General features: G+C 47.3%; 1 protein-coding gene across 1 annotated transcript; it reads right to left on the reverse strand.

The window, feature by feature from the left end:
• Nucleotides 1-1,365: 1,365 nt before the first annotated feature.
• On the reverse strand, nucleotides 1,366-27,125 carry SOX30 (SRY-box transcription factor 30). Its single transcript, XM_056107967.1, is given in 7 exon segments — nucleotides 1,366-1,747; nucleotides 15,559-16,063; nucleotides 22,701-22,880; nucleotides 24,474-24,713; nucleotides 26,199-26,409; nucleotides 26,411-26,812; nucleotides 26,814-27,125. Coding segments are annotated over 7 exon segments (2,232 nt in total).
• Nucleotides 27,126-27,774: the final 649 nt, after the last annotated feature.

Genomic DNA, 27,774 nt, shown 5'->3' on the forward strand with positions numbered 1-27,774 from the left:
TCAGGGCTCATTCTGAATGAAACGTCATGTGCTCAGGGCCAGAGAATGCTGGTAGAGTTGTTGGAGCACTTCGCTTGCAAGCAGCCGTCCAGGGTTCAATCCCCAACGTCCCGTAGGGTCCCACGAGCCCACCAGAAGTGATTCCTGACTCCTGAACACAGAGCCAGGAGCAAACCCTGAGAACTCCAGGTATGGCCCCAAACCATGCTATTTAATTATCTAAAACCCAGGTGCTCCTCAATGAACTTTGTTGGTTGGGAACACGTCTGCTTCCTGAAACAAATCTGGAAAACTTTTTCCATTTTGGGAGAAGTGCCCAAGCCACATGTATGTGGTTTGGAAATGACATCCAAACATGCACACAACCTCTCTCTGCTGCTATTTTGTCTGTCTTTGGGCCACACCTGGCAGTGCTCAGGGTTTATTACTCCTGACTCTGCACTCAGGAATCACTCCTGGCTGGGCTTGGGCAACCACAGGGAATGCCGGGTCAGTGGTGTGCAAGGTAGGCGCCCTCCCCACTGTCCTATGGCTCTGACCCCTCTCTGCAGATTTCTAGATCTTGTGTCAACACAGTTCTGAAGACTCTGCAGCAGAAATCACTGTCTGTGTGTGGTAGGATATCATGCTGACTTGAGCAACACCTGTATTGCCTCTTTCTGTCACCCAATAGAAAACACCCAACAAGAACACTTTCATCTATATTTATTTAAGTATAACAAAAGTAGAACAAGGCATGCCAAATGGAAAAAGTTATGCAAAAAAAGGGTGATAAAAATATTTAGAACAGAATAATTGAGCTGAGGGAATCAGCCAGGTGCCATTAAAACATTTGCGATATAATTGGTCATGAGTGTAAATTAAATTTAGTCACAATCCCAATCTCGCTACTAAAAATTTATCAAAATATTTTCAAAATGTTACATAGAAACTGACAATATCCACAGTATTACATAAACACACACAAAAAAATGCATCCTGAGATAAAATACAAATCAGACTTGTCATGCCAGATCCATATTCCCCTGGCTCCACACATGCAGTTGTGAGGATTCAGTACTTCGCACGCTCCAAGATAAAAGTAATGATAAGTAAGGTCGATGCAAATTTCAGCCATAAAAATAAACTATTTCATATCTTAAATCATATCCTACGATGACACATCTGGACTCCAGTTTCACTAAGCAAAACTTTATGAAGACAGGAATTGGGTTTGGCGTTTGGCTTTGAACTCCTCAAACTGGCTGAAAACTCCCAGAAAAAGCATTCAGAGCCTTTTTTTTTTCTTTTTCTCTCACACCAACTGACCCAGCCGATATTTTAAGAAATGTTTATTTTCTGTGCATATTTTGTTTTTTTTTTAAATTATAAATTCCTGAGTACTTTTTCTTCTTCCTCCTCATCACTGTCAGTGACGTTGACTTTCTGGATGCTGGAAGGAGCCGCCGTCGGGGCCGTGAAGACGTTATCCAGGGCGCCCATGTCCAGCTGTGGCATGGGGCCCAGGTACTCTTCCCCGCTGTGGCTGTTACTGTTATAGTAAGGGGTCCCGTCCAGGCTCTCACAACTTCGAGAATCTTCGCTGTGCGTGCGTTCCTCAGTGTAGTCTCTAAAAGGATAGTCTCTGTTTAAAGCTGAAAATATAGCCTCGTGCTTTTGGTATCTGTCTTCATAATAACCGAGGCATTCTGGCATGGAGCTGGGGAAATTGCCATAGCCAAAGGGAGGCCGACTATAAGGGCAGGTGCTGCAGCGGAAAGATAAAACAGGCGTTAGATCACCCCCTGCCCACACGTGGGCTGCCAAACGGGCTTCGTGAGCGCCGTGCACTGCATCCTAGCTGGGGCCTGGCGAGCTCCCGGGATTCTCTCCACGCCTGTGTTCCTCTGCTCACTCTCCCACCCTGGGCCGACTCCCAACCACGGCCAAGTGAGCCTGCCCGGAGATACGCAGTGGCACTGTGAACTATTTATCAGCCTCAGGACTCTTACCTCTTGGCAGCCTTTGGGAAGGGGAGGAAAAAAATAGCTTATCTGAGCCTCTCTCTCGAGATGTCCTACATACAGCCTGTAAGGTTCTGGAAATGCAAGGCATGAGACGGGATGCTAAAAATGGGCACTTAGTAATCAGTTAGCAATTGCTCCTACTGGTGTTTCAAAATGGGGCTCAAAGATATGCATATTAGGGTGGAAATCAAGAGCTGAGGGAAGTCTGAAGGGGCCCTGGAAGAGGGGGATAAAAAAAATCTTGGGATGCTGTTTTGTTTTGTTGAGTTTGGGGGCCACACCCAGCGATGCTCAGGGCTCACTCCTGGATTTGCATGCAGGGTTCACTCCCGGTCTCCTGGTGGTGCTCAGGGGACCCTATGGGACACCGGGATCGAACCCAGGTCAGCCGTGTCCAAGGCAAGCACCCGACCTCTGTACTCTCTCCCCAGCCCCCAAAACTTAATTTTTAAAATGACATTCAAAAACAAAGTCATTTCAAACTGATTCCAACACCATGGTTGAAGTGATGCTTCCAAAACAAAGTTTTGAAGGCAGGAATGTTCAGTACTGAAAAGAATCTTTTGGGAAAGGAGAAGCCCTTCTCTTCCCTGCCATGTGGATTTCCCTGCAGTAGGGGTGCTCCCATCAGAATCTAAAGGTGGAGAAACACCCATGGTTGCCCCAACTCCTGCATCCCGCCCAGAGACAGCCCGGAATAGCCACGCTTGTGAGCTGGACCCACTGCAAGTTGGCCCTGTCCTTTCATGCTCTCAGAGTGGGGAAAAAAAAAAGGACCAGCAACTTCATTTATTCACCTGGAAAACAAGTGTGGCTAGGGGCCGGAGAGATAGGAGAGTGGAGAGGGTGCTTGCCTTGCACACAGCTGACCCAGGTTCGATTCCCAACACCCTCTGTGGTCCCTGGAGCCCTTCAGGAGAGATACCTGAGCACAGAAGCCAGGAGTCAGCCCTGAGCACTGTCAGGTGTGCCTGGCCATCTCCCAACCCCCACAAAAAAATAAAAAAATAAACTAATGTGACTGGAATCCTAGACTTTCTGGACTACTCTCTCAGATTCTCTGAAAGTGTGCAGCTGGGTTTCATGTTCTGGTCGCCCAAACCATGGGATGAGGCAGAGTTCGTCACATGTGGTCCAATGCCTCCTCATGGGACCACACCAACACACACAGGAGCATTCCCGCTCCTCCACCTTCTCCTCTTTCCACCCTCTGAGACCCTGTACACTTCACGGGGCGCGCCAAGCTACCCCAAGACCTCACTGCAGCTGGAAATAAGCCACCCATGACCCTTTACGGGATCCCACATGGCAGCGAAACTAAGGCGGGCTAGAGAATTTCTTAAAAATACCGAAACTTAGGGGCTGGGGCAATAGCACAGCGGGTAGGGTGTTTGCCTTGCACGCGGCCGACCCAGGTTCGATTCCCAGCATCCCATAGGGTCCCCTGAGCACCGCCAGGAGTAATTCCTGAGTGCAGAGCCAGGAGTAACCCCTGAGCATAGCTGGGTGCAACCCAAAAAGAAAAAAAATGTATATATGTCGAAACTTAGCGCATTCTAGATACGTCCCGATGGCCAGCAGTGCAGAACATCTTCCCTCAAGCTTACCGTTTCTAAGCGTCACTTCTCTAGAGAAACACTCATTCAGAATTTCTGTCCCTTACTGGGCATATTGGTGGAGGGAAGGTCACACTGATGGTTGCTGGAACCCTAAATGCTTGAAACAACTGTATAATGAACAACTTTGTAAAACACGGTGTTTTTAATAAAAACTAATTTAAAATAAATTTCTGTCCCTATTTTAACTGGGGTACTTGTCTTTATATTGTTGAGTTGTTTACATATTCTATATATAAGGCCCTTACCAGATATATGATCCAGAAATATTTCTTTCCTATTCAATGGATTACTTTGCATTTCCTTGACTACATACATCCCTTTACACACAAAGGCTTTTAATTTTGATGAAAAGTTTTTCATTTTAATTATGTTTTGTGTGTGTGTGTGTGTGTATGTTCCTTTTTACCTACACTGTAACATCTAAGAAACCACCATCAAATGCTGGGTTAGCAGGATTTTTCTATTAGGCTTTGAAGAGCTTTAGTAGTTAGCAGATCTTTTGATCCATCCTGAATTCCTTCACTGCTCAATGCAAGAGTCCAACTTCATCTCAACATGCAAACTTGTGGCTGTCTCAGTACTCTTTGTTGAGGAGACTAACCTTTCCTTCACGAAATGGTCTCATCGTTCTTGTCAAAACCCACAGATCATATATGATCATTATTTCTCAGACTTTAAACTTTCAGTTGGGCTGGAGTGATAGCACAGTGGGTAGGGTGTTTGCCTTGCACGCAGCCGACCCAGGTTCGATTCCTCTGTCCCTCTCTGCGAGCCTGGCAAGCTACCAAGAGTATCCCGCCCACACGGCAGAGCCAGGAGTAACCCCTGAGCATATTCTATATGCTCGTGGCATATTCTATATGCCAAAAACAGTAACAACAAGACTCACAATGAAGACATTACTGGTGCCCGCTCGAGCAAATCAATGAACAACAGGAGGACAGTGCTATGGTGCTAAACTTTCAGTAGGAGTTGGAATATGTGTGTGATTACATACATATGTCTTTTCATGGTGTGATAAGTCCCTTTTTCTTCCTTCCTTCCTTCCTTCCTTCCTTCCTTCCTTCCTTCCTTCCCTCCCTCCCTCCCTCCCTCCCACCCATCAGGTGATGCACTCCTGGCAGACTCGGGGGGACCATATGGGGTGCTGAGGATTGAAACCAGGTCGGCCAGGCCCCAGTAGGTCTCTTCTTTCTAATGCTGAGGGATGTGCCACTATCCAAAGGCACCACAATTTACCGTTGTCCTCACGGAGAGTCATCCTGATTGTGAAATTTTGTGAGATTTTGGGAACTGTGATCAATCCAGGTACGCACAGGTTTCTGTGCAAACACCAGCTTCTCATTCATTGGGCAAACGCCAAGGAGAAAGGCTGCTGCCCACAGAGCAAGGGTATCTTCAGCCTTCTGAGAAAGCATCTGGCTGTGTCCAAAATGGTCCCTACCCTTGTGTCCGTACCCCCAACAGTGAGCACGAGCTCCTTTGTTCCAGCCCCTTGCCAGTTCTGGGTGGGCACTTCTCATGGGGGTGAGCCCACGTCTCATGGTTTCCACCTGCAATTCCTTTAGGATGCCTGATGAGGAGGATCTTTTCCTAGGCTTGATGGTTGAGTGTCTTCTTTGGAGAGCTGTCGGGCCTTTTGTCCCTTGTGACTAGGATCGGTAATTTCCTTCTGGTTGAGTTTTAACAGGTAATGGTCCTTTTGTAAATATTCTCTCATAATCGTGTCTTTTCGTTCTCTTACGATCACACGGATATTACAGTCACGTAGAAAGTTTGAAGTCTTGATGTGTGTCTCCTCCAACGTCATTCTCCTTTTTCCGAGGTTGCTTTAGCTATTCCAATAACTAGTCCCATTGGTTTTTTAGGATTAGTGATTCCATTTTTGTAAGGAGGACACTGGGATTTGAGAGGGGCTGTATTCACCCTCTAATTACTCATGGTAGTAGTACTGTGTTAACAGTCTTCAAAGGTGCAAACGCAGATTCTATTTACTGGGGACTTTAAAAAATTTCTCTTCAGGAAAAAGCTTATAGTCTTCCATTTATAAGTATCTCCTTAGTTGATTCCTGACTATTTCGCTCCTTTTGTTTCTATTGAAAACAAATGTTTTTCACAATTCCCTTCTTGCATTTCTCCTCGCTACTGCATAGAAACATGAGTTCTATTTGTGTGTTGATCTTTCAGTCTGCAACTGTGCTGAATCTATTCATTACTTTGAATTATTTTTGTAGATTCCTTAGATTTTTCTCTAATATTTTCCCTATGTAGAGGTTTCCCTTTACAGGATCAGGAGTAAACAGAAGTAATTTTACTTCTTTTTCCTTTCCTAGATGCTCCAACTATAAGCAGGGGCAAAGGCAGTCATTCTTGTTCCCAATTTTAAGAAGTTTTAAGAAACTTCAATGAGTGAATGCTGGGTTTTTGACGAATGTCCTTCATAAATTTGAGGAAATTACCTTCTACTCCTGTATTTCTGAATTTAGAAATAAGTTTTATTTTTATCATGAAAAAGTATTTGATTTTAGGGGCTGATGAGACAGTACAGTGGGCAGGGTGCTTGCCTTGCATGCATGCATGTCCATCCCGGGTTCAATTCCTAGTACCCTACAGGATTCTCCTCTCCCCAGCCCTTCCAGGAATGATCCCTGAACAACAGGGCCAGGAGTAACCCCTGAGTCAGCACTGCTGAGTGAGGTCCAAAAACCAAATAAAGAAGACGAAAAGTACTGGATTTTACTAAACCTTTCCTCTCCATGAATCGAGAGGACCGCGTAGTTTTGTCCCTTTGTCTTTTTAATGAGATGTCCTATCAACTGGTTTTCAGTATTTCCATAAGGTGAAAAGGAAGGTGGATGGTTTGAGATGTTTCCTTCTTAGGCCACTACAGTTGCAAATAGCCATGTCAGGGCTGCTTTTATGATTGATTCCTGGAGTCTGAATCTGCTGTGGCTGCATTTTCATTCATCTCAAGATAGTTTGTGATTTCCTTTGTCATGTCTTACTGGCCCATTGTTCAAAGGTGTGATGTTTAGTTTTCATATTATTTGGAAGTTGATTTTCTAATGTTCTAGTTTTCTTTGCTATTAACTACTAGTTTTCAGTAACACTATGGGGAAGAAATGCTACTAATTTCAAACTTTAAAAAAAAACAAACCTGAGACCTATCTTGTAGTCTAACATATGGTTTATTCTATAGAATGTAATGTGCGCACTTAAAAAAAATCTATGTTCTGTTGTTTGGAGAAGTATTGTGTGGTTGCGTTTTGTGCATGCGCGCGTGCGTGCGTGTGTGTATGTGTGCGTGCACATTTATCACATGAGTAGTATACAGTGTATGTATTAAACCTAACTTATTCAAACAGTATTATACAGTCTCCTTCAAATATTCATCACTGGATATTTTTGCACGAACTATCAGTTATTTAAAGTCAAATACTTAGAGTAATGAACTTAACTGAATTCTGGTTTTCTTTTCTTTTGGGGGGTGGTTTGGGCCACACTGAATTGTATTCAGAAGCTATTCCTGGCGGAATGCTCAAAGATGACCCCTGGTGGTGCGTGGGGGAACCTATGTGGGATTGGGGGCAGGTCGCTACCTGCAAAGCAAGTAAGTACCATTCCTCCTGTACTATCATCTCTCAGGCCTTGCACATGCTTGGGGGGGCTGGAGAGATAGCACAGCGGGTAGGGCATTTGCCTTGCACGCGGCCGACCCAGGTTCGATTCCCAGCATCCCATAGGGTCCCCCGAGCACCGCCAGGAGTGACTCCTGAGTGCAGAGCCAGGAGTGACCCCTGTGCATTGCCGGGTGTGACCCAAGAAAGCAAAAAATAAATAAATAAATAAAAAATAAAGCGGAAAGGAAGAGGCGGCGAAATTGTTTCTATAAACATTTAAAATGATCACATATACACAGATGTAAACATAAAACCTTAAACACTCCACCAAAAATAGCCAGAACTAATAAATCCATAAAGCTGCAATCAATAGATAAAAGTTAATATACAAAAATAAATTCTATCTTTCCTTTTTTTTTTGGTTTTTGGGCCACATCTGGCAATGCTCAGGAGTTACTCCTGGCTTTGTACTCAGATGTACTCCTGATGGTGCTCAGGGAGCCAAATGGGATGCTGGGGATTGAACCCAGTCGGCTGCATGCAAAGAAATTATCCTACCTGTTGTACTATTACTCCAGCTCCAAGTTTTATTGTTACACTAACTAACTATAAAAAGGAGAGAGCAACTGCATAAAAGGAAAACGTCTATGAACAAAATGAACCATGGAGATGAAAGACCTTTACACTTAACACTGAGACGAGGAGCTTGAGAGAATGGGTAAGGCGCTTGGTGTGGCCCCCAAACAAACACACACACTGTGATAAAAGAAAATTGGAGAGAAACAAATCAAAATACCGTGTTTACGGGGCTGGAGTGATAGCACAGCGGGTAGGGTGTTTGCTTTGCATGCAGATGATCTGGGTTCGATTCCCAGCATCCCATATGGTCCCCCGAGCACCGCCAGGAGTAATTCCTGAGTGCAGAGCCAGGAGTAACCCCTGTGCATTGCCGGGTGTGACCCAAGAAAGCAAAAAATAAATAAATAAATAAATAAATATACTGTGTTCACGAAGTAGAAGAGTTGGATTAATATTATTACAATGTCCCTACAACTCCAGTCAATCTAAAGATTCAGTGAAATCCTTTTAAGATTCCAATGCCTTTTTATTCTCCCCCCCACTCCCCTGCCCACAGAAATAGGATACACAATCCCCAATTTTGTATGAAATCACAAAAGAACCTAAATGGGAAAAACTAACAACAAAACAAAACAAACAAAGTTGGAGGTCTTAAGCTCCCTGATTTCAAACTATATTCCAAACTGACAATAATCAAAACAGTAACATATTGCATAAAAACAGAAGCAATAATGATGGAAAAGAGAGAGCCCGCCCATAAATAAACCCTTACTTGTATGATTAACTAATGAACCACAAAGAAGCCAATGATATACAACAGGGAAAGGAAAGGATTCTGTAAATGCTGTTGGGAAAATTGTACAGGCACATGTGTAAAAGACAACAACGATGTTTTCCTTACACCATTCGCAGAAATCTATTCAAAATCGGTTAAAGACAAATGTACAGTCTTGGTGATTACGATTTGGAGCTGGGAATAAAAACAACAGTAGCAAGCGCAACAGAAGCAAAACCAACCAAACCAGAAAACCAAAGCAAGCAGAGAACACGTCAAACTCAAACGCTTTATACGGTAAAGGGATTCATCCACAAAATACAAAGTCTGGGGGGGAAATACCTGCAAGTGGTTGATATTCAAAACATATATAGAACTATTACAACAATCCCCGAGTAACAACAGTAACAACCCCCTCACCCCCCCCATCAAAGTCTCAAACCTAATGAGAAAGTGGCGAAGCATCTGAATAGACATCTTTCCAGAGATAACATAAAGATGCTAAACATGTACATAAAAAGGGATTCGGCGGCTCTGGGAAGGGCAAATCCAAACCACGCTAATGCCTCCGTGATGTGTGTTTAAAATGGCTACTACCAAGAAGGCAAGGCAGAGCAAGCATTGGCGAGGATGGGAAGAATAGGGAACCCTCTGTGTGCTGTTGGTGGACACGTACACTGGGGTAGCCATGATGAGGAACAGTAGGGAAGGGTCCTCAAAAGCTTAGAACTAGGGGCTGGAGTGATAGCACAGCGGGGAGGGCATTTGCCTTGCACGAGGCCAGCCCAGGTTCGATTGCCAGCCTCCCATATGATCCCCTGAGCACCGCCAGGAGGTAACTCCTGAGTGCAGAGCCAGGAGTAACCTCTGTGCATCGCCAGGTGTGACCCAAAAAGCAAAAAAAATACCCCAACCCCCTCCCCAAAACCCTCAGAACTAGTATGCGGTCCAGTAAGGGCACTTCTGGATATTTAGCTGAAGGAAGGAAAACACTTAACTCAAAACGGTTTCTGCAACCCATATTCCCTACAGCATTATTAACAATGACCAAGACATGATAGTCACTCACACACACACCAGAGATAGGCTCCGAGGGTCTGATGCTAAGTAAGATTAGTCAGACAAAAATAAAAAAAGACAAAAATCTTTGGTGATTTATATGTGGAATCTAAAAATCATATACCCCAAACATACACATCTTAAATTAAAAACTCATAATTTTTTTCTTCTTCTCACAAGAAAGAGTATTGTTTATTCCTGAAACTAATATGGCTTATTTATCATGTTAAAAAGTGTAAATTAAAAAAACATATTTGAAAGCTTTCAACTATTATTCCAGAGGGCTGGAGCGATAGCACAGCGGTAGGGCGTTCGCCTTACAAGCGGCCAACATGGCCGACCTGAGTTCGATTCCTCCGCCCCTCTCGGAGAGCCCGGCAAGCTACTGAGAGTATTCGATATGCCAAACACAGTAACAACAAAGTCTCCAATGGAGACGTTACTGGGCCCGCTCGAGCAAATTATTCTAGAACTGTCCACGCTCCCCTTCGAATCTTTGATCTTGCCCAATATGTTTTTCCGACCCTATGGCCGACCCGAGTTCGATTCCTCCGCCCCTCTCGGAGAGCCCAGCAAGCCACTGAGAGTATCACGCCGGCACGGCAGAGCCTGGCAAGCTCCCCGTGGCGTATTTGATATGCCAAACACAGTAAAAACAAGTCTCAAGATGGAGACGTTACTGGGCCCACTCAAGCAAATTGATGAACAACGGGAGGACCATGACCGTGACCGTGTTTGCGAATGTGTGTGTATCTAGGTATGCTTCTAATTGCTGTATCTTTTTCATGTATCATCTCTTATTAGTATGCAATACCCTTCTTCGGTGTCTGGCAACAATCTTTCAGTCAAGTCCTTTTCTAACAGGATTGTGGCAAACTCAAGTCTTTGGTTACTATTTGCATAAATTATCTTTCTAGTTTTCCTTTCTGTTTTGGCAGGAAGGCCCTGGGGGCGGTGGCTCTCAGTCAACTGGGCCCAGGGTTTGAGGATGTGCTGCTGTCCAGGCCCTATGGTGCCCAGGAGATCCAGGCCAGTGTGGCAGCACAGGGGCCCCCGGGGCTGCCTCAGTCATGCTCAGGGAGTCGCATGGTGCCAGAGATCCAACCTGGGTCAGGACATCCTGGCTGGGCACCTTGAGAATGCTGACGCTCTCCCCTGGCCTCTTGGCATCTTTGTCCCTTAAAATAGGTCTCTTGGAGGCAGGAAATGCTTTGATGTTCTTTATGCATTCTGCCCATGTAACTGCAGATTTCCGTCCATTTCCACATAAAGTCAGCCTGGAAGAAGGACTCACTCCACCCATCATGCTGGCTTTGGTCTGTCTTCCACTTGCAGCGCCTCAAATCCTCTGGGTACTTCCTTTCTTGGGGTTTCCCATTTTTCCAGTATACATTTTTTTTATAATTTTTTCTTTTTTAACTCTCTCACATTCCTTTCAGATACTTTTGAGTTTTCTTAAATGATTATACCATTCGAATTACAAGTAACAGCCTCAGTTGATAACGATCTGGTTTGTCCTGATGCAACTTTGCCTTCTCTTACGTAAAAGTATGTTATTTTACTTTCACGAATATAAAAACTCTACTTTAGTGCTGTTCTCTTCTCTTCGTCATAGCGTATAAGGAGAAACAGATGAACATTTATACATTTTGTATCTTGTAAGAGATTTCTAATGCATTTTCCCTTTAAATTAGAAAAAATAAGAGATGTTGCAATCCTAAGATGCAATAAAACTGGCTTTCACAGTAGCAGCCTTTACTAGTATGATTTCTTCGTGTAGCTTTTTTTTTTGTTTTTTTTTGGTTTTTTTTGCTCTTTGGGTCACACCTGGCGATGCTCAGAGGCTATTCCTGGCTCTGCACTCAGGAATTACTCCTGGCGGTGCTCGGGGGACCATATGGGATACTGGAAATTGAACTTGGGTTGGCCGCGGGCAAGGCAAATGCCCTACCAGCTTTGCTACTGTTCCAGCCAGTGTTGCTTTGAGTTGCTGTTTATCCTCCTTTTATTTCCGTTGCAAGGACTTCCTTTAGCGTGTGAAATAAGACTATGTGTGATGAACATTCTCAATTCTTTTTTTGATGGGCACTGCACATCAGGCAGTGCTCAGTGTGGGCTCCTGGCTCTGTGCTCAGGAGTCACCCCTGGAGGTACTTGGGGGACACGATGTGGTGGCAGCAATTCGAGTCAGGGTCAGTCCCCTGCAAGGCCAGCAGCTTACCCCTGGGACTATTCTCTGTGGCCTAATGCTTAAATCTAGGACTCGCTAAGATTGCTGAAATCACAAGCATATCATATCACATGATGCATGTGAAACACATTTATGCCATATGCATGATGCATGGTGTGTGTGTGTGTGTGTGTGTGTGTGTGTGTGTGTGTGTGTCTCTGTCTGTATCTGTGCACTTGGCCTTACATACGCAAAGCAAATACTCTGCCACTAAGTCATATCCCTGGCACTGCTTTTTACTTTTGCTGGAGCTCTTTGCTCTTTGCTTCTGAGTTTGGATTCCAATTATCATTAGCCTAAAAACATCCTCTATTATTTCTCACAATGCCAATGTGCTAACAAGCTCAGTTTTGGATCAGCTGAGAATGTGCTTTTTTTTTTTTTCAAAAATAGGTTCACTAGATATACGATTCTTATTTGATAGACTTTATTCAACTATTATCTTTGATGCAAATCAGTTAATTTTAGTGAGGTTCCTTTGCATATTAGGATGCCTTGTTGTTTGTTATTTTGACCACAACTGGCTCTACTCAGGGCTTACTTCTGGTTCTGTGCTCAAGGGTTACTCGTGGTGGGGCTCAAGAGAACACATGAGGAGCTGAGGATTGAACCCAGGTCGACTGCACATAAATCAATTACCCTACCCACTATACTATCTCTCTGGCCGCCTGATTAGTCTTCAAAAAATTTATTTATTACTGTGAGGATTTTCTCTCTAGCTTACCCTTTTGGTATTTACTACAGTGTATTTGGTTCTGGATTTCTTTCTGCTTTTCCTACTCAAAATTAATTTGATTTCTTAGGCAAGCAATGTCTTTCCCAACACTAGTGAAATTTTCTGCTATTTCTTCGAATATTATTTCCTGCAACTTTCTACCTCCTTCTCTCCTGAGATCCTACTATGTGTACACTTTTAATGGGGGCTCTGTATTGATCTCTGCTCATTTTTCTACATTCTTTTCCCCCCCTGTTATTTGGTTTATAAACATTAATAAGGGTTAAGGATACCTGATTTCAACCCTTGATCTGTTTCTCTAAATGTTTACAAGTAAGATGTTAGATATTCCTCTGGATCAAGAATTCTGTGAATTTACTTTTCCCTCTCACCTATAATTAGATAACTGACTATATATTTCTATGTATCTCAACCTATTAAATCCCCAGTTGTCTTTCATATCTGTTCTATATACCTCATTAAAATAACTTTTAAACCATTTTTATTTAATCCATGGTCAACAGAATGCGATTCCTTTGCATGTGAAAATATAATACTACAAGAAGGAAATATCTCATTTACCTGAATTTTAAAATAATTCTATCCATATAATTATTGATTAGGTAAGAAATATTCATTATAGAAGAGTCTATCATCATTCGGGAAAAGAGATAGTGGGAATATTGAAAGGAAAAATATTTTGTCTTTAGCCATGCTGGATTTTACTGCAATAGTATATGTAAGATGATACATTTCATTAGGAAAATCATCTTCAGATGTAAATAAGAAGTCAGAAGAGCAACTGGACAATACAATAAATAATAAATTTAGCCAGTTTCACAGACTACATATAGGCAATTTAATGTTTAAAGATGACATATTGCTTGATTTTCTTACTTTTTTTTTGGCGTCACACCCGGTGATGCACAGGGGTTACTCCTGGCTTTTGCAGTCAGGAATTACTCCTGGTGGTGCTCAGGGGACCATCTGGGATGTTGGGAATCCAACCCAGGTTGGCCGTGTGCACGGCAAACACTGTACCCGCTGTGCTATCGCTCCAACCCCTGATTTTCTTCAGTCTTAATATTTCTATATAATACTATAAATTCACTTTCTACCTCAACTAACATTCCTATTGTGTTATTAAAGAAATAGGTATAAATTCCATTTTTTAAGGACTTATTTTCCGGAGTTTTCTTTTAAAATGTTCTCTAAAGGAGCAGATGATTTGTATATTAGCAATCCTATAAGCTGCCTTGTATTGACAAAGTACAAGTGTATCGATGTATTTCAGAAGGAAACATTACCTATTCAAAGAGTCCACTTAACTACCCAAGTTTTCCATTCAAATGTTTTCCATTTGAGTCTCTGTTAACAACTAATATTTGCCAGTCATCAGAAGTCATAATATAGGGAAGGCTTATATAATGAAAAAAAAAAAGACTTCAAAATCAGAGAGGAATACCTGCATTTACTAACCGAAAACCACTGGCTCCACCTTTTCCTGGTTGTGATGCCATAACAAATCTAACCCAGGCCATCCTCTGAAAAAGCAGCTGACTTTTATACCTAGCACAGCAATCCTGAGATTTGCATGTGAAAATGCCCCGCTCTCAAAGCACTAAAGAGAAGAATAGTGGCACACAGCCTACATGCCTCTTTCTCCTTGCCTATGAGTAAACACAGCCGGAGTCCTCCCTGGGTTATAGAACGCATTATGTAGTACAGCATTATGTAGTACAGCATTATGTAGTACAGCATTATGTAGTACATGTCGTAGCTATCACCATTCCAGTTACAGACCTCAACGTTGTAAATAATGCTGATTTTTCTCAAACCTGCATGTATATATTAAATTACAACTATGTCCTTAGCAACCCTTCTTAGAGCTTGGAGAAACATCATCAGCCTCTCCAACATCCCCATAAAAACCCAGATCCTGGAAGACAGCGATGAGATTATCCATTCTATTTCCCACTGAAGAGTTTCAGGAGATAGCGAAAGCTCCTTCTTTTCCTGATCTGACTCTCTTCCTGTCCTGTGCAACACCATACTGAACTGAAACCCCAGATACTTTGTTTCTCTGAGGGGCTGGCAGGCCTAGGTAGGAGGACTTTTACTAAGTAACACCAAGAGCCCCTATTGACACAGTCGCTCTCCAGTCTCCACAGAAATGCTCAGTCTGTACAGTAACAGTGTGAAAGCAACAACGTTGATGCCTCCCCCACCCCACCCCCTATCGGCATACCTGCAAGAGATTCAAATTTTGGCACTCTAAGGAGTGGCAAATCTGTCTCCCATGGAAACCTGCCTGTGAAAACCCACCCTTCACTATTCATTTCTTCAGGAAAGTGGTCCATTTGTTAAGAAGAGTGCGGAGAGGGAGCATAACGAGTCCTTCCCCTCTGACCAATGCTGTTCTCCACCCAGGCTCTTCAAATTTGTGGCCTCTCAGACCGGCCTTGACCCTGCCTGGTGGCCGTCAGCCAAAAATTGCCCCCAAGCAAAGCAGCAACAGGTGCGCCCGCTGAGTCCTCTAGCCCCTTACTCCATATATAAAACACTCTCCACAGGGGTTTTGATTTCGGTCTCAGCCACCCAGTCTACAGAACATGTCGCGTGGGGCTGGAGGGATAGTACAGCTGGTAGGGCATTGGTTTGCCTTTCACAGCCCACCCGAGTTCTATTCCCAGCATCCCATATTGGTCCCCCTGAGCACTGCCAGGCAAAATTCCTGAGCGCAAAGCCAGGAGTAACCCTTGTGCATCACTGGATGTGATGCAAGGAAAAGTGGGGGGGAACCCCAAAGTACAAGATAATCACCACCCCCACCACATGGGAGCGCGCGCGCGCGCGCACACACACACACACACACACACACACACACACACACCACCACTAACTTTCCCAAGCTGTGTGTGTCTACGGGCAAAGGAGAAAAACGAGTCCTCTTACCTTGATGGGAAGTAGTGAGGTCCAGGGAGGAAGTAGGGGTGATGGAAAGAGAACCGCGGTGGTGTCCCAAACAGCGTGGCCGGGTGGCCCAGGGGAGGGGGCTGGTAGACGTGCGAGTGCGGCAGGGGAGGGGCCTGGGGCACGGGTGCGCTCCGGGGACACGTGGAAACGCTGGGGTACTCCTTGGGAGGCTGGACGGTGGAGGCGGCGAATCTGGCGTGGCCGGCGCTGGCGCTGGCGCTGACCGGGATCCTGCTGCTGCTGCTGCTGTCCAGGGAGATGGGGGTGGGTCGCTTCACCGGGCGGCTGGCCCCGGAGTGCGGCCGGTGAGGGTCCGTCGGGGAGGGCCCCGCCAAGCGCTGGGGCTGGGGTGCCGGGCGCAGGGGCAGGCTGGACGGCTGGACGGCCACCGGGGCGGCGCTGGAGACGCTGGGCTGGAAGAGCGTGATGGGGCTGGGACGCTGGACCGTGGGGGTGGGCAGCTGGATGGTCGGGGGTGCGTCACCTTCGGAGAGAGAACGGCACAGGTCAGGCGCCCAGGCACTCCCTGGGCAGCGCTTCCAAAAGGCACCTCAGGAGGCCTCTGCTCGCCCTCACACCCCCCCTCTCTTCCCCACCGCGGCCTCTCTCCACTCCCCTGAGGATTTCTGGACACTCAAGTCACTCCCTCGCTCCACACGACTCCGGAAACCTTCCCACCTGGACGCAAGTAACCTTTCCATTTGGTTCACTGCAAAACTCAGACACAAAACTCTGCCCGGCGCAGAACAGGCCCTCAGTATTGGAGGGGCAGGGACCGTGCACCAGAAATAACCCCTGAATACTTGGGTCACACCCGGTGATGCTCAGGGTTTACTCCTGGCTGACACTCAAGAATCACGCCTGGTTGGGGCTGGAGTGACAGCACAGCGGGAAGGGCGTTTGCCTTGCACGCGGCTGACGTGGGTTCGATTCCCAGCATCCCATATGATGCCCCCGAGCACCAGCCAGGAGTAACTCCTGAGTGCAGAGCTAGGAGTATAATCCCTGAGCATTGCTGGGTATGACCCAAAAGCAAGGGGAAAAAAAAGAATCACACCTAGTAATGCTCATGCAACCATATAGAATGCTGGGGATCAAAGCCGGGCAAGCTGCTCGCAAAGCAAGCGCCCTACCCTTTGCCCTAGTGCTCTGACTCCTCAATAAATATTTTTTTGATGAATAAATGAACTAAATTAAAAAGCTATTGGGGCAGACTGGAGCAACAGTACAGCAGGCATGGTGCTTGCCTTAAAATCGGCTGACCTGGGTTCAATGCCTGGAATCCCCTGTGGTCCCCAGAACACCACCAGGACTAATCTGAGTGCAGAGCCAGGAGGAAGTCCTGAGCATCACCAGATGTGGTCCCAAAACCAAAGATTAAAGTTAGAGGGATTCTATGGCCATACCACCCCTGACTGCACGGAATTCATCTGCTCTTGTACATGTATGAATTCAGAAATTCAAGATGGTTATAGAGTAAAGATATGTAACAATGTAATTTCAAGCTTGAGAAATAAACCAGAAAGAAAGGGGCTGGAGCGCTAGCACAGCGGGCAGGGCATTTGCCTTGCACAAGGCCGATCCTGGTTTGATTCCCAGCATCCCATATGGTCCCCTGAGCACCGCCAGTAGTAACTCCTGAGCATCGGTGGGGTGTGACCCAAAAAGCAGAAAAAAAAAAACTGGAAAGAAAAAAAACTATCTTACCAGGAAATTAATTTCTATAATGGGACACTGAAAAGCCAGCTAAGAGGCCAGAGCAATAATACAGTGGTAGGGCATTTGCCTTGCACTCGGCTGATTCAGGTTCAATCCCTGGTATCCCATTGGGTCCCCCAAGCACCGCCAGGAGTAATTCCTGAGTGCAGAGCCAGGAGTAACCCCTGAGCATCTCTGGGTGTGACCCAAAAAGAGTAAGAAAAAAAAAAGAAAGAAAAGCCAGCTAAAGCCTGGGGGAGCTTGCTCAAAAGGCTAATGCGAGAGCTCAAGCTCGGCTGGGTCCCAGGCACAACACAGGCCCCCACTCCCCGCCCAGTGCCACAGGGTGAGACTCTGAGCACCAAGTTGGGAACAGCCCTCAGCATATCCGGGTGTGGCTCCCCAGACAAAACATTTGTAAAAGCCTGGTCAAATGAAAACTGACCTGGAGATTCTGCTACCCAGGCAGTCTGCTCAAACTAGGGGCGGGGCAAAGTGACCTGGGGAAGGATCACAGCATCCCGGTGCCCCTCACAGGAATGTTAACTCTCATGTGAAATGTGACACCACAAAACAGATCACCATTACGGTGACAAAAACAAAACAAAACAAGACAAACAAAAAACAAAAAACAAAAAACAGTTCAAGTAAATAAAAGTCAGGCTAAAATAAAGATGGCTTCTACCAGAATTCTAGAACTTAAATGATGAGAGAGAGAGAGAGAGAGAGAGAGAGAGAGAGAGAGAGAGAGTATATATAGCAGGTAGGGCATAGGCCTTGTACGCAAACCACCAGGGTTTGATCCCCAGCACCCCAAATGCTCCCTGGAGACCTACCAGGAGTGATCCCTGAATGCAGAGTCAGGAGGAAGCCCTGAACACAGCCTGGTGTGGCCCCAATACAAAATTAACAAAAAGCAAACAAAAAAATCGGAATACTAACTCTGAAACGAAAATGCAGGCAGAATTGGCATCAAAGACAGTATGGATATCTGGTGTGTGTGTGTGTGTGTGTGTGTGGTATTTACAGAGAAATCGAGGCTGTCAGCTATCAGCATTTTCAGAAACAAGAGGAGCAGAACTCAGAAGCCGACAGGCAAGGGTCAGACAAGAAAGGATTACTGAGTCTATCAAGGAAGATGAACGATCAATGGTATGGCATCAATCCTTTCTACAAGGGCCTTAGGAACTCTGACAACTGTGGGAAAATACAGATATTAGCCAGGGAGATGGGGGGAAGGCTGGTGGTTGTCATTAAAATTTTGTGAAAAAAATAGATTTTTTTTTACATGATAAAATGAAACCCCTGGAAAAATATGCCTTAAAAATCAGAGAGTTGGAGCCAGAGAGACAGGACAGCAGGTTGGGGCATTTGCTCTGCATGTGGCGATCCCTGGTATCCTGGGTCCCCTGAGCACTACCAGGAGTTAATTTCCGAGTGCACAGCCAGGAGTAACCCTGAACCTTGGTTAAATAAAAAACCAAAAGCCAAACCAAAACAATAATCATAAAGTTGAGTTTGGGGAGATGGGTCAGAGATGTGGGAGTGCATGTTTGCATGCATGAGCCCTGGTTTCCTTGACAACACTCGGTCCCCTGAGCACCACTTTGCCAGGGCGTGTGTCTCGCCATCCCTGGCAAGCACGAGGGTCAGGTGTGACCCGGTTTACCCCCCACTCCACCCAATCCCCCCCACCAGAAGGACACCAGATGGGATAGGTGGGTTCTGACATAAAAAGTGTGGGTCCCCAGGAAGGTTCCATGGCTAGGAGTGAGGCCATGAGTGTGATCCCTGAAGGGCGCCGACACGCATCAAGGGTAGCCCCAGGGCTTCAGTGCCTCAATGGACCCCAAGAGCTGCAGCAAAGAGCTGAGTCTGTATGAGCGCCGTGGGTAAGCTCCGAGAGGTTTGCAGGCAGGAATGCGGGCCCCAGTGAGGGCACTTGTGAGCACTGCAGTGGCCACTGGCCAGCACCACAACAAGAGCCTGTGTGGGTGAGACCACCCCTGGCAAGCACCAGGTGAATCAACAAAGGGAAGAGGATGAGCCCGGATGCAAATAAAAGGGTAGACAATCCACAGGAAACAGGAAGAATCCCATCCCAGTCACCTCCCATCCCAGTCAACACCCTTTGAAATATTTTCACAAAAGGATGAGAATTGGTGGCAGAAACAATCAAAGACTCTAGGAGAAGGGGGAACAAGGACTCAGTAACTTCGCCCCTCTGCCACACACACACACACACACACACACACACACACACACACACATGAACCCTCAGCTCTCTGCTGGCAGCTCTCAACTGGACCACAGAGATAACCTGGGGTACAGTGGCGCTCAGAGATGCTTTAATCCACATTTACAAGCTATAAATCTGGTCTGAGGGCGCATTCGCCTGAGAACTGCATTAAGAACAAAATAAAGATAAATATAGGTCCCAGGGAACCTTCTTCACCTGAGGGCTGAAGAGACCCTCAAAGTTAGAACTGAGAAAATGCCCCCGATGGAGGAAGCAAACGTTGTCTTTGCCTGAGCGGTGCTGGCCAATCAACAGGAACTCGCAGTTCCTGGAAGGGGAGCCCTCGGGAAGGCAGCAAGGTGAGTCTATTTTCCATCCTGTGAGGCTGAGGGTGTCTATGCCTCATGCAGCTCACAAAGCTGGTGAGAAACCAGAGAGCAGATGGTTTCCCTGAGAGATAATAAATCAAAACCCCCTAGCCTGGCATCATCCTCGCTTTGGGGGAAATCAAAGAAGTCTGAAGAACAAAACTTCTAGAACATAGAGGGAGCACTGCACTGTCGCACTGTCCTCCCGTTGTTCATCGATTTGCTCGAGCGGGCACCAGTGACGTCTCACAACAAATTGTGAGACTTGTTGTTACTGTTTTTGGCAGATCAGATACGTCACGGGGAGCTTGCCAGGCTTTCACAGCTGCAGCTACATAAGAGATTTAAAGTGAGTTTCCTAGGGATGTCGGCTAGAACTGCTTCCTAACAGTTCTCTATATGATGAAGACTACGAAATCATGAAGAGTTCCGTAAGGAACATAATGCCACTCTGGCAAGAACAAATGTAAAGTATTGGGTGGCTAGAGAGATAGCTCAATGGGCTGAGCTCGGTCTTTGCATTTAGAAACCCCGGGTTTGATTCCTGGCACCAGACTGACTCCCAGGCAACCTGAGGAACAAGTTCCAAGCACAGCATCTAGAGTAAGCCCAGAGCTAAGTGTGGTCCGAAAACCAACAAGAAGGGGAGGGAGGGAGTAAAACAGGGAGGAAAGGAAGAAAGGAAGGAAGGGAGGGAGGTATGGATGGAGGGAGGGAGGGAGGGAGGGAGGGCAGAAAGGAAGGAAGGAAGGAAGGAAGGGAGGGAGGGAGGGAGGGAGAAAGGGAGGGAGAAAGGGAGGGAGGGAGGAAGAAAAGGAGGAAGGGAAGGTTGGTTCCAAAACTGTAGGACCAGACAGTTTAACAGCAGATTAATCATCTCATCATTAACAAGATACATCTAGAAAAACAATTCCCAAGCAATGTAAGATAAGGATCTCTGTGATCTGAGATCCAAGGAAAGAATTTTTAATGACACAATATATAATGAGAAATGAGATACTTTTTTTTCTTTGAAAAGCTTTCTGCTTTCAATTTAATTACAGTTGTATATGGCTCTGAAATGGTTCCTGTCATGCTGACAGGCCCGTAGATCATATCTTGCCCCATGGAGGCAGAAACTAGACCAATACTAGAGGGGAAAAAAATTCACTTTCTACTTCTCCCATAAATGCAATCAGATTTTCACAAAATACGTGGTACGAAATGCCAGTCGACTCAAAGAGAACCACTCAGAGCCCGAGTCCTGAGGAACGAAAACATACTCCATCTCCCAGTGGGGAGAGGCAGGAGGAGGAGGGATTGGGAAACAAACGGGGTCACGAGAAGCAGCAACGTTGAACCTCGAGTAACACAGCAGACAAAAAACAACAAAGAACAAGCACGTCGACAGCAGCTGCGTTCAGCCAAGGTTGGAGGCCCAGAGCAGAGGGGACACAGGCAAATGGCCAAGGGGAGCGCTGGCTGAGCTGGGAAAGGAGCTTCTGCAACTTTGTCCTGGGCCCACACATCCCAGCCGGGGGTCGGGTCGCATGGGGGTAGGGAGATGGAGGTTGTTGGGGGGAGGGGATGGCGGTGGAGGCTTTTAAAAAAAAAGAGTGAGACTGGAGCGATAGCGCAGTGGGCAGGGCATTGGCCCTGCACGTGGCCAACCCGGGTTTGACTCCCAGCATCCCATAGGGTCCCCCAGCACTGCCAGGAGTAATTCCTGAGTGCATGAGCCAGGAGTAAACCCCTGTGAATAGTTGGGTGTGACCCAAAAAGAAAAAAAAAAAGAAAAAGAAAAAGGGCTGGACCGATAGCACAGCGGGTAGGGCGTTTGCCTTGCACGTGGCCAACCCACTGGAGTGGCCCCTGTGTGTAGCTATGTGTGACCCAAAAAGGAAAAAAAAAAAGCATCAGTTTGGGGTCCTGTGATAGCTAGACAGCTAATGGCAAATGAATAAACTATTCCTGAGAGATGCCTCTTATTTTTTGCTTTCTGGGTCACAGCTGGCAATGCACAGGGGTTACTCCTGGCTCTGTGCTCAGGAGTTACTCCTGGCGGTGCTCAGGGGACCATATGGGATGCTGGGAATCGAACCCGGGTCGGCCGCGTGCAAGGCAAATGCCCTACCCGCCGTGCTATTGCTCCAGCCCCAGAGATGCTTTTCTAAAAAAAAACAAAACAAACAAACAAACAAAAAAACCCATAGAATGTGTTCTGGGAGAATTAACCAACGACAGTCCTGAAGTAAAGTTATGAGGATAGGAGATTCTCTGTTTGGGGTTCTTTGAGGCAACAGACACGAATAAGCATCATGAAGGGAAAAGTTAGGGCTCTCTGATCCAATCAACCAGTATTTGGCAGGAAAGAAAGGACAGCATCGCCCTCCTCCAGCAGACAGAGATTGGTTTTCCTTCACAGATCAGTCTTCCTCACTACATTCCAGGACATGATGCCTTCCCCCCCATTAGCAAGACATTATTTTCTGCTGACACTAAGAAAGCAGCACTCCGAGTTCCTATTGAATTATCTCAGCCGTTTCCTGCCATTAGCTCCCTCCTGTCATGGGCTCATCCTGACCCACTGCAAAGAGCTGGGGTTTGATGCATGGAAGCTTTGCTGCCTGGACATGCACCATCCAATTTCCATCTCCAGTGCAATGTCTTCTGGTTATTCTTCTTGATTATTATTATTGTTATGATTATGAAAACTCCTTAAGCTAAGAAACACAATCGACTGAAAAGGAGGTGCACGTTTTCAAACAGATCATCATCATCATCATCATCATCATCATCAAAAAAAAAAAAAGTCATCGACGCTACAATGAACTCACCAACAGGATGAGTGATGGTGTTCTGTAGGCTGGGAATTACCACAGAGTAGGTGGGTGAGCGGTAAGGGTAGACTGTTGTAGGATTTGTAGAGATGATATTCTGTGTGGTACCAGAAAACACATTGGAAACACTTAGAGGGAAGCGTTTTCGCTTCCCTGGGCGAGGCTGGTAAACCCATCCTATAGAAGAAGATACGCTATTTTAAATTGGCACATACAGACCCCTAGGTAGTCTTTAGTTCTTATTGCCTTAACATCCTGCATGATTGTAAGTTGAAAAAAAAGTGAGGTCTAGAGAAAGTACAGTAAATAGGCCACTTGCCTTGGGCGTGGCCAAGCTAGGTTTGAGTCCCCAGAACCCTGTAGGTTCCCTTGAACCCTGCTAGGAGTTATCCCTGAGGGCAGAGCCAGGAGCATAGTCGGGTGTGGTCCCTCTCCCCACATCCCCCCCGCAAAAAATAGAGACTGGTTAAAGCAGTGTATCTCAATCTGGGGCCAAATGGTTTTCTGTACACCCCAAAGGATAGTGGGGGGGGAGGGAAGGTGCAAATCCCTAAATGGGGGTGAGGCCAAACCAGTAGGACAAGGGAGGGTCACAGGAAGGAAACAAGATCAGAAGTGTGTAAAAAAGGGAGGAAGACTGAAGTTTCTTTCCCGACTCTCTACCAATTTCTGTATGCTAGCTATACATCCACAGTGTTCCTTAGCTCCTCCCCGGGTTGTAATTCGTAATTCAGAGGAATCATAGGTGAGGTATCTTACATCCAGAGAGACCCACTGAATCTCCCAGAGAATCAACATTGGGGCATTCCATTGGAAGTTCCCAACTTTTTCCTTTGGATACAAATCAGTGGCCCAACAAGCAATAATCTAGTTCTCCCTCTTACAACACTATATTTTACAGTGAAATGGTCAAGGATGATCAGACACTATTTTAATGCCTAAATTGGGGCTACAGACTCCACGTCCACCAATCAATCCCATTTCCGCCCAAACCCGGGAGAGTGGAGTGATGGCAGGTGTGCAGAGCACTCAGAAGAGTGGCTCCCTCTAATCTCTGCCTTTGATCACCCCAGTCCCAGTACCTATCCACTCACACAGCAGAGAAGAATGGGGGGGAGGGGAACATCTCTTCCCATTCTGCACAGTCAAGCTGGTCATTGGCTGCACATTTACCCAAAGTTCATCTCTAGTCTCATTTCTGGGGAAGGCTTGGATTCTCCCCAATTAAATCATGAGGAGAACTGATTGGCCAGCTGCAAGACTGTGTCCTGACATCCACGAGCAATTAAGAAGTGAGAGTGGTGCTAATTCCAGAACTCTCACTGACCTGACATGTGCAAGTATGTACTTTTTTGTGTTTTTTTGTTTTGTTTTGTTTTTTGGCTGCTGCTATGATTTTAAACACTTCAGTGGCAAGTTTATTGGCAAAATTATAGCCTACAATTCTGGATTTTTACTTTTTTTTTAAAAATCTACACATTCAATCACAACCACATTAAAAATTTTCGAGGCCCTAATCTCTGTTAGTTGGTCTGAGACCAGAGAGCTCTCTGCTTAGTTCTACTTAAGGGAACAAATGTCCAGTATCAAATCATTCCTCTATATTAGTCATTATTCTCTTTGTTGTTCACATCGGATGGGGTGGGGTGGGGTGGGAGGGGTGGGGTTGGGGAAATCAATGTTTTTTCTGTCTCTCAATCTCAGCCTAACTTAAACTTTATCTTAGAAAACTTAAATTAGGAAGAGGCTTTGTCCATTTCATTTGATTACCAGGAAACTCCTCTCTGTGCTTTTCTTTAATCTTTTGTGCTTCATCATAATAGGGTTTCTTTTGCTCTTCGCTAAGTTTGTTCCACTCTAGCCCGAGCTGGACACTGATTTCTGCATTGTTGGCGGCTGGGTTAGCTTTGGCTAGTGCTGGCCGGTGGATCCTTGCCCAAACCATAAACGCGTTCATGGGTCGCTTCACGTGACCATTTCTGTCCTTACTGAAGGGAGTATCTGGTATTCCTATGTAGCAAAAATGAAGAAACTAAATTAACGTGTCACATACACAACCACACACACACACAGAGGCACACACACATAACACTTGGATAACGAAGTGCATCTCCATGTCTATTTATTTTTAAAATATCTGGAGAAAATACACACTTCAAAGAACTGCCAGTATCCCAGAACTCCTTGTAAACCTTGACCTTGATATTTTAACCTTAACTTAGAATGACCCTTTTTAACCCCCCCAAAAAAATAGTACTGCAGAAAATGCTAAATTGGTGATAATGTTGAAATCCAGCAAATTGCTGGCTTACTACAACTTTGAGCACTCAGTAATATTTTAATGGCTTATTTTCCATTAAAATTATTTCATTACTAGGGGACAGGAATGATGACTTAATGCTCTGATCCTAACGCCGGGCAGGTGTTTCATAATGTTTAAAGGAACTCATTTACAGACCTCTGTAGCGTCTATTCAAGTACAGATATTCGTATTTTAATACTTCTTCAGCTCCGTATCATTATGAAAGCAGACAGAACTGCAAACTCTAGATCATCAACACGAGTCCCTGATCCTGGGGTAAAAACAATACAAGCGATGCTTCTGAGAGTCACAATGCCAACTAAAATTATAAAAAGGAAATGGGCTACACTCCCATAATTCATCAAAAACAATGCTCTTATACTGATACTATGTCTTGTTTTAGGGTTACTAGACCTAAAAAAATTTTTTTACATGAAAGGATGAAGTCGGTTGAATAAAGCTTTCCTTCCTTAAAAAATAAAGTGGGGGAGAGGGGAGAAGGAAAGAAAAGCAAGCTTCAAAGTTACCAAAAGCAAAAGCAAATGGTGAGGTGGAGACAGGAGACAGAGAATTGATAAAAACACTAAAAAAAAAAAAGCATAAACAGTAAATTGATTTTAAAAAATGTATAAACAGACGTTTACATGGCATTCATTTGTGTACGGTGCTATCTGGATTAAATCTTAAATCTCTGGGGCTGGAGTGATAGAGTTGGGTAGGGCGTTTGCCTTGCACGTGGCCGACCGGGTTCGATTCCCGGCATCCCATATGGTCCCCCCCGAACACCGCCAGGAGTCATTTCTGAGCGCAGAGCCAGGAATGCTCAGAGCCCTGTGCATCGCCGGGTATGACTCAAAAAAGTACTCTTAAATCTCTTTTGGTGGTCTTGGGCGGGGGGGGGGGGGGGGGGGGGGGGGGATAAGTGTTTGTGGTTACAATAAAAATGTTTGTGGTTACTTTTGCTGTAAACTAAAGAGTTATTTGGAAATGCCTTTTCTCACTGGCAGTATTCCTACAAGTTCTTAACGGGTGGAAAGATGTTAACACTCAGGGGGCCCGGCGGCGCGATGGCCCAGCGGATGGGTGTCTGCCGGGCCCCCATCCCGGAGCCGGCCAGTGGGGTCCGGGGTCGGGCGCGGCGGGCTCCGGGGGCAGACCGCGGGCCGGTCCCCCGCCGTCCGTGCCGGGGATACCTGCGTCGGAGGGCAGCACGGTGAGCGGCACGTCTTTGGTCTCGATCTTGACCGACGGCTCCAGCAAGGACTGCATCTTGATGGGCACCGGGGTCAGGGGGACCTTGGTCAGCCGGATCAGCTCGGGGGGCGGCGGCCCCTGGAACTGGATGCGGGCCCCGGGCGGGACGGGATGGAGCGTGAGCGGGAGCCGCAGGTCCGGCGGCTGCGGCGGCGGCGGGGGCGGGGGGGCCGAAGGCGCCGGGCGGCGCGGCCAGCAGCAGCTCCTTGGCGCCGGGCACCAGCCCATTGGCCGCGGGGGGCTCGGCGGGGCCCGGGCGCCCGTCCTCGCGGCCCCGCTCGGGCTCCTCCGTCTTGATGCCGCCGCCTCCGCCTTCCGCCGCGTCGCTCGGGCCGTCGGCCGCCTCCCAGCGGCCCGGCTTCTCGTCCCCGCCGCGGCGGCCGTCGGGGGTCGCCCTGCAGGCCCGCGCCGGCCCCGGCTCGGGATGCTCAGCCTTGACGTGCGGCGCCCGGGCCGCGGCCGGGTGGGCATCGGGCCTGCAGGGGGCGCCGTCGGGCGGCGGCGGCAGCAGCAGCAGCTCGGGTCTCAGCGGCAGCAGCCGCGCCTGCGCGGGGGGTCCCGGCGGGCCCGTCGTCCCGGGCCGACGGCGGCAGCAGCAGCACCTGCTCCGTCTTCAGCTGCAGCAGGCGCCGAGCCGCGGGCTGCACGCCCGGCGCCGCGGCGTCCCCGCACGGCGAGGCCACGGCCGCAAGGGCGGCGGCGGCGCACGGCGCGGGCGGCGACCGGGGGGGCTCGGCCGCGGTCCCCCGAAAGGCGGCGGCGGCGGCGCCGTCGAGCAGCGGCGGGGGCGGCGGAGCTGGGCGCAGCGGGCGCGGCGGGACTGCCCGCGGCAGTTGGCGCGGCGGCTCCGGCCGGGCTCTCTCCATCGGGGGGCGCGGGGGGGGGAGGGGGCTCCGCGGCCCGGTCGAGGCCCGGATTGTGAGCTCAGCCGTTTGTTGGCCACCGTCCCCCCTCCCCCCTTTCGGTTAAGCCCCCTTCCCGGGCTGCGCTTCCCAGAACCCTACGCGGGGCCCCAGCGCGGCGCTTCCCGGCGCGGCCCCGTCCAATCACCGGCGCCGCGGCCTCGCCGGCCCGCCAATCACAGGCGCGTCCGCCTGCCCCGCCCGCCCTCCTCGCCCCGCTCGAGCCCGCGCCCTCGAATCGCCGGCCAAGGCGGGGCGGCGGCCCGTGTAGCCCATGTTCCCCCGCACGCACTCGGCCCTCTCTTCCGGAATTCTCTTCCAGCCGTTGCCCCAGCACCCGACAATGGCATTGCCTAGGAGACGCCGTGGTTCCACGCCCTCCGCCCTCCTGGAGATGGAGCGGTAGGTCGCCTCATCCCTACCTGGGGGGACCCCCAGAAGTCAATTACGTGCGATTTGCTGCACCCGCGGGCAAGATCGACCGGAGTGTTGAAGGTGGAGGACAAAGGGGAAAAGGAGAAAATTCTGCCACTTCATAATCCCTCTAAAGTCGATCTGGTTGGAAAGGGGAAATTAAAATTTTGATCAAACACCGATCCTGTTGCCCTCTCCC

Source organism: Sorex fumeus, unplaced genomic scaffold (genome assembly GCF_029834395.1).
Source record: "Sorex fumeus unplaced genomic scaffold, SorFum_2.1 ptg000187l, whole genome shotgun sequence".
Classification (NCBI taxonomy): domain Eukaryota; kingdom Metazoa; phylum Chordata; class Mammalia; order Eulipotyphla; family Soricidae; genus Sorex; species Sorex fumeus.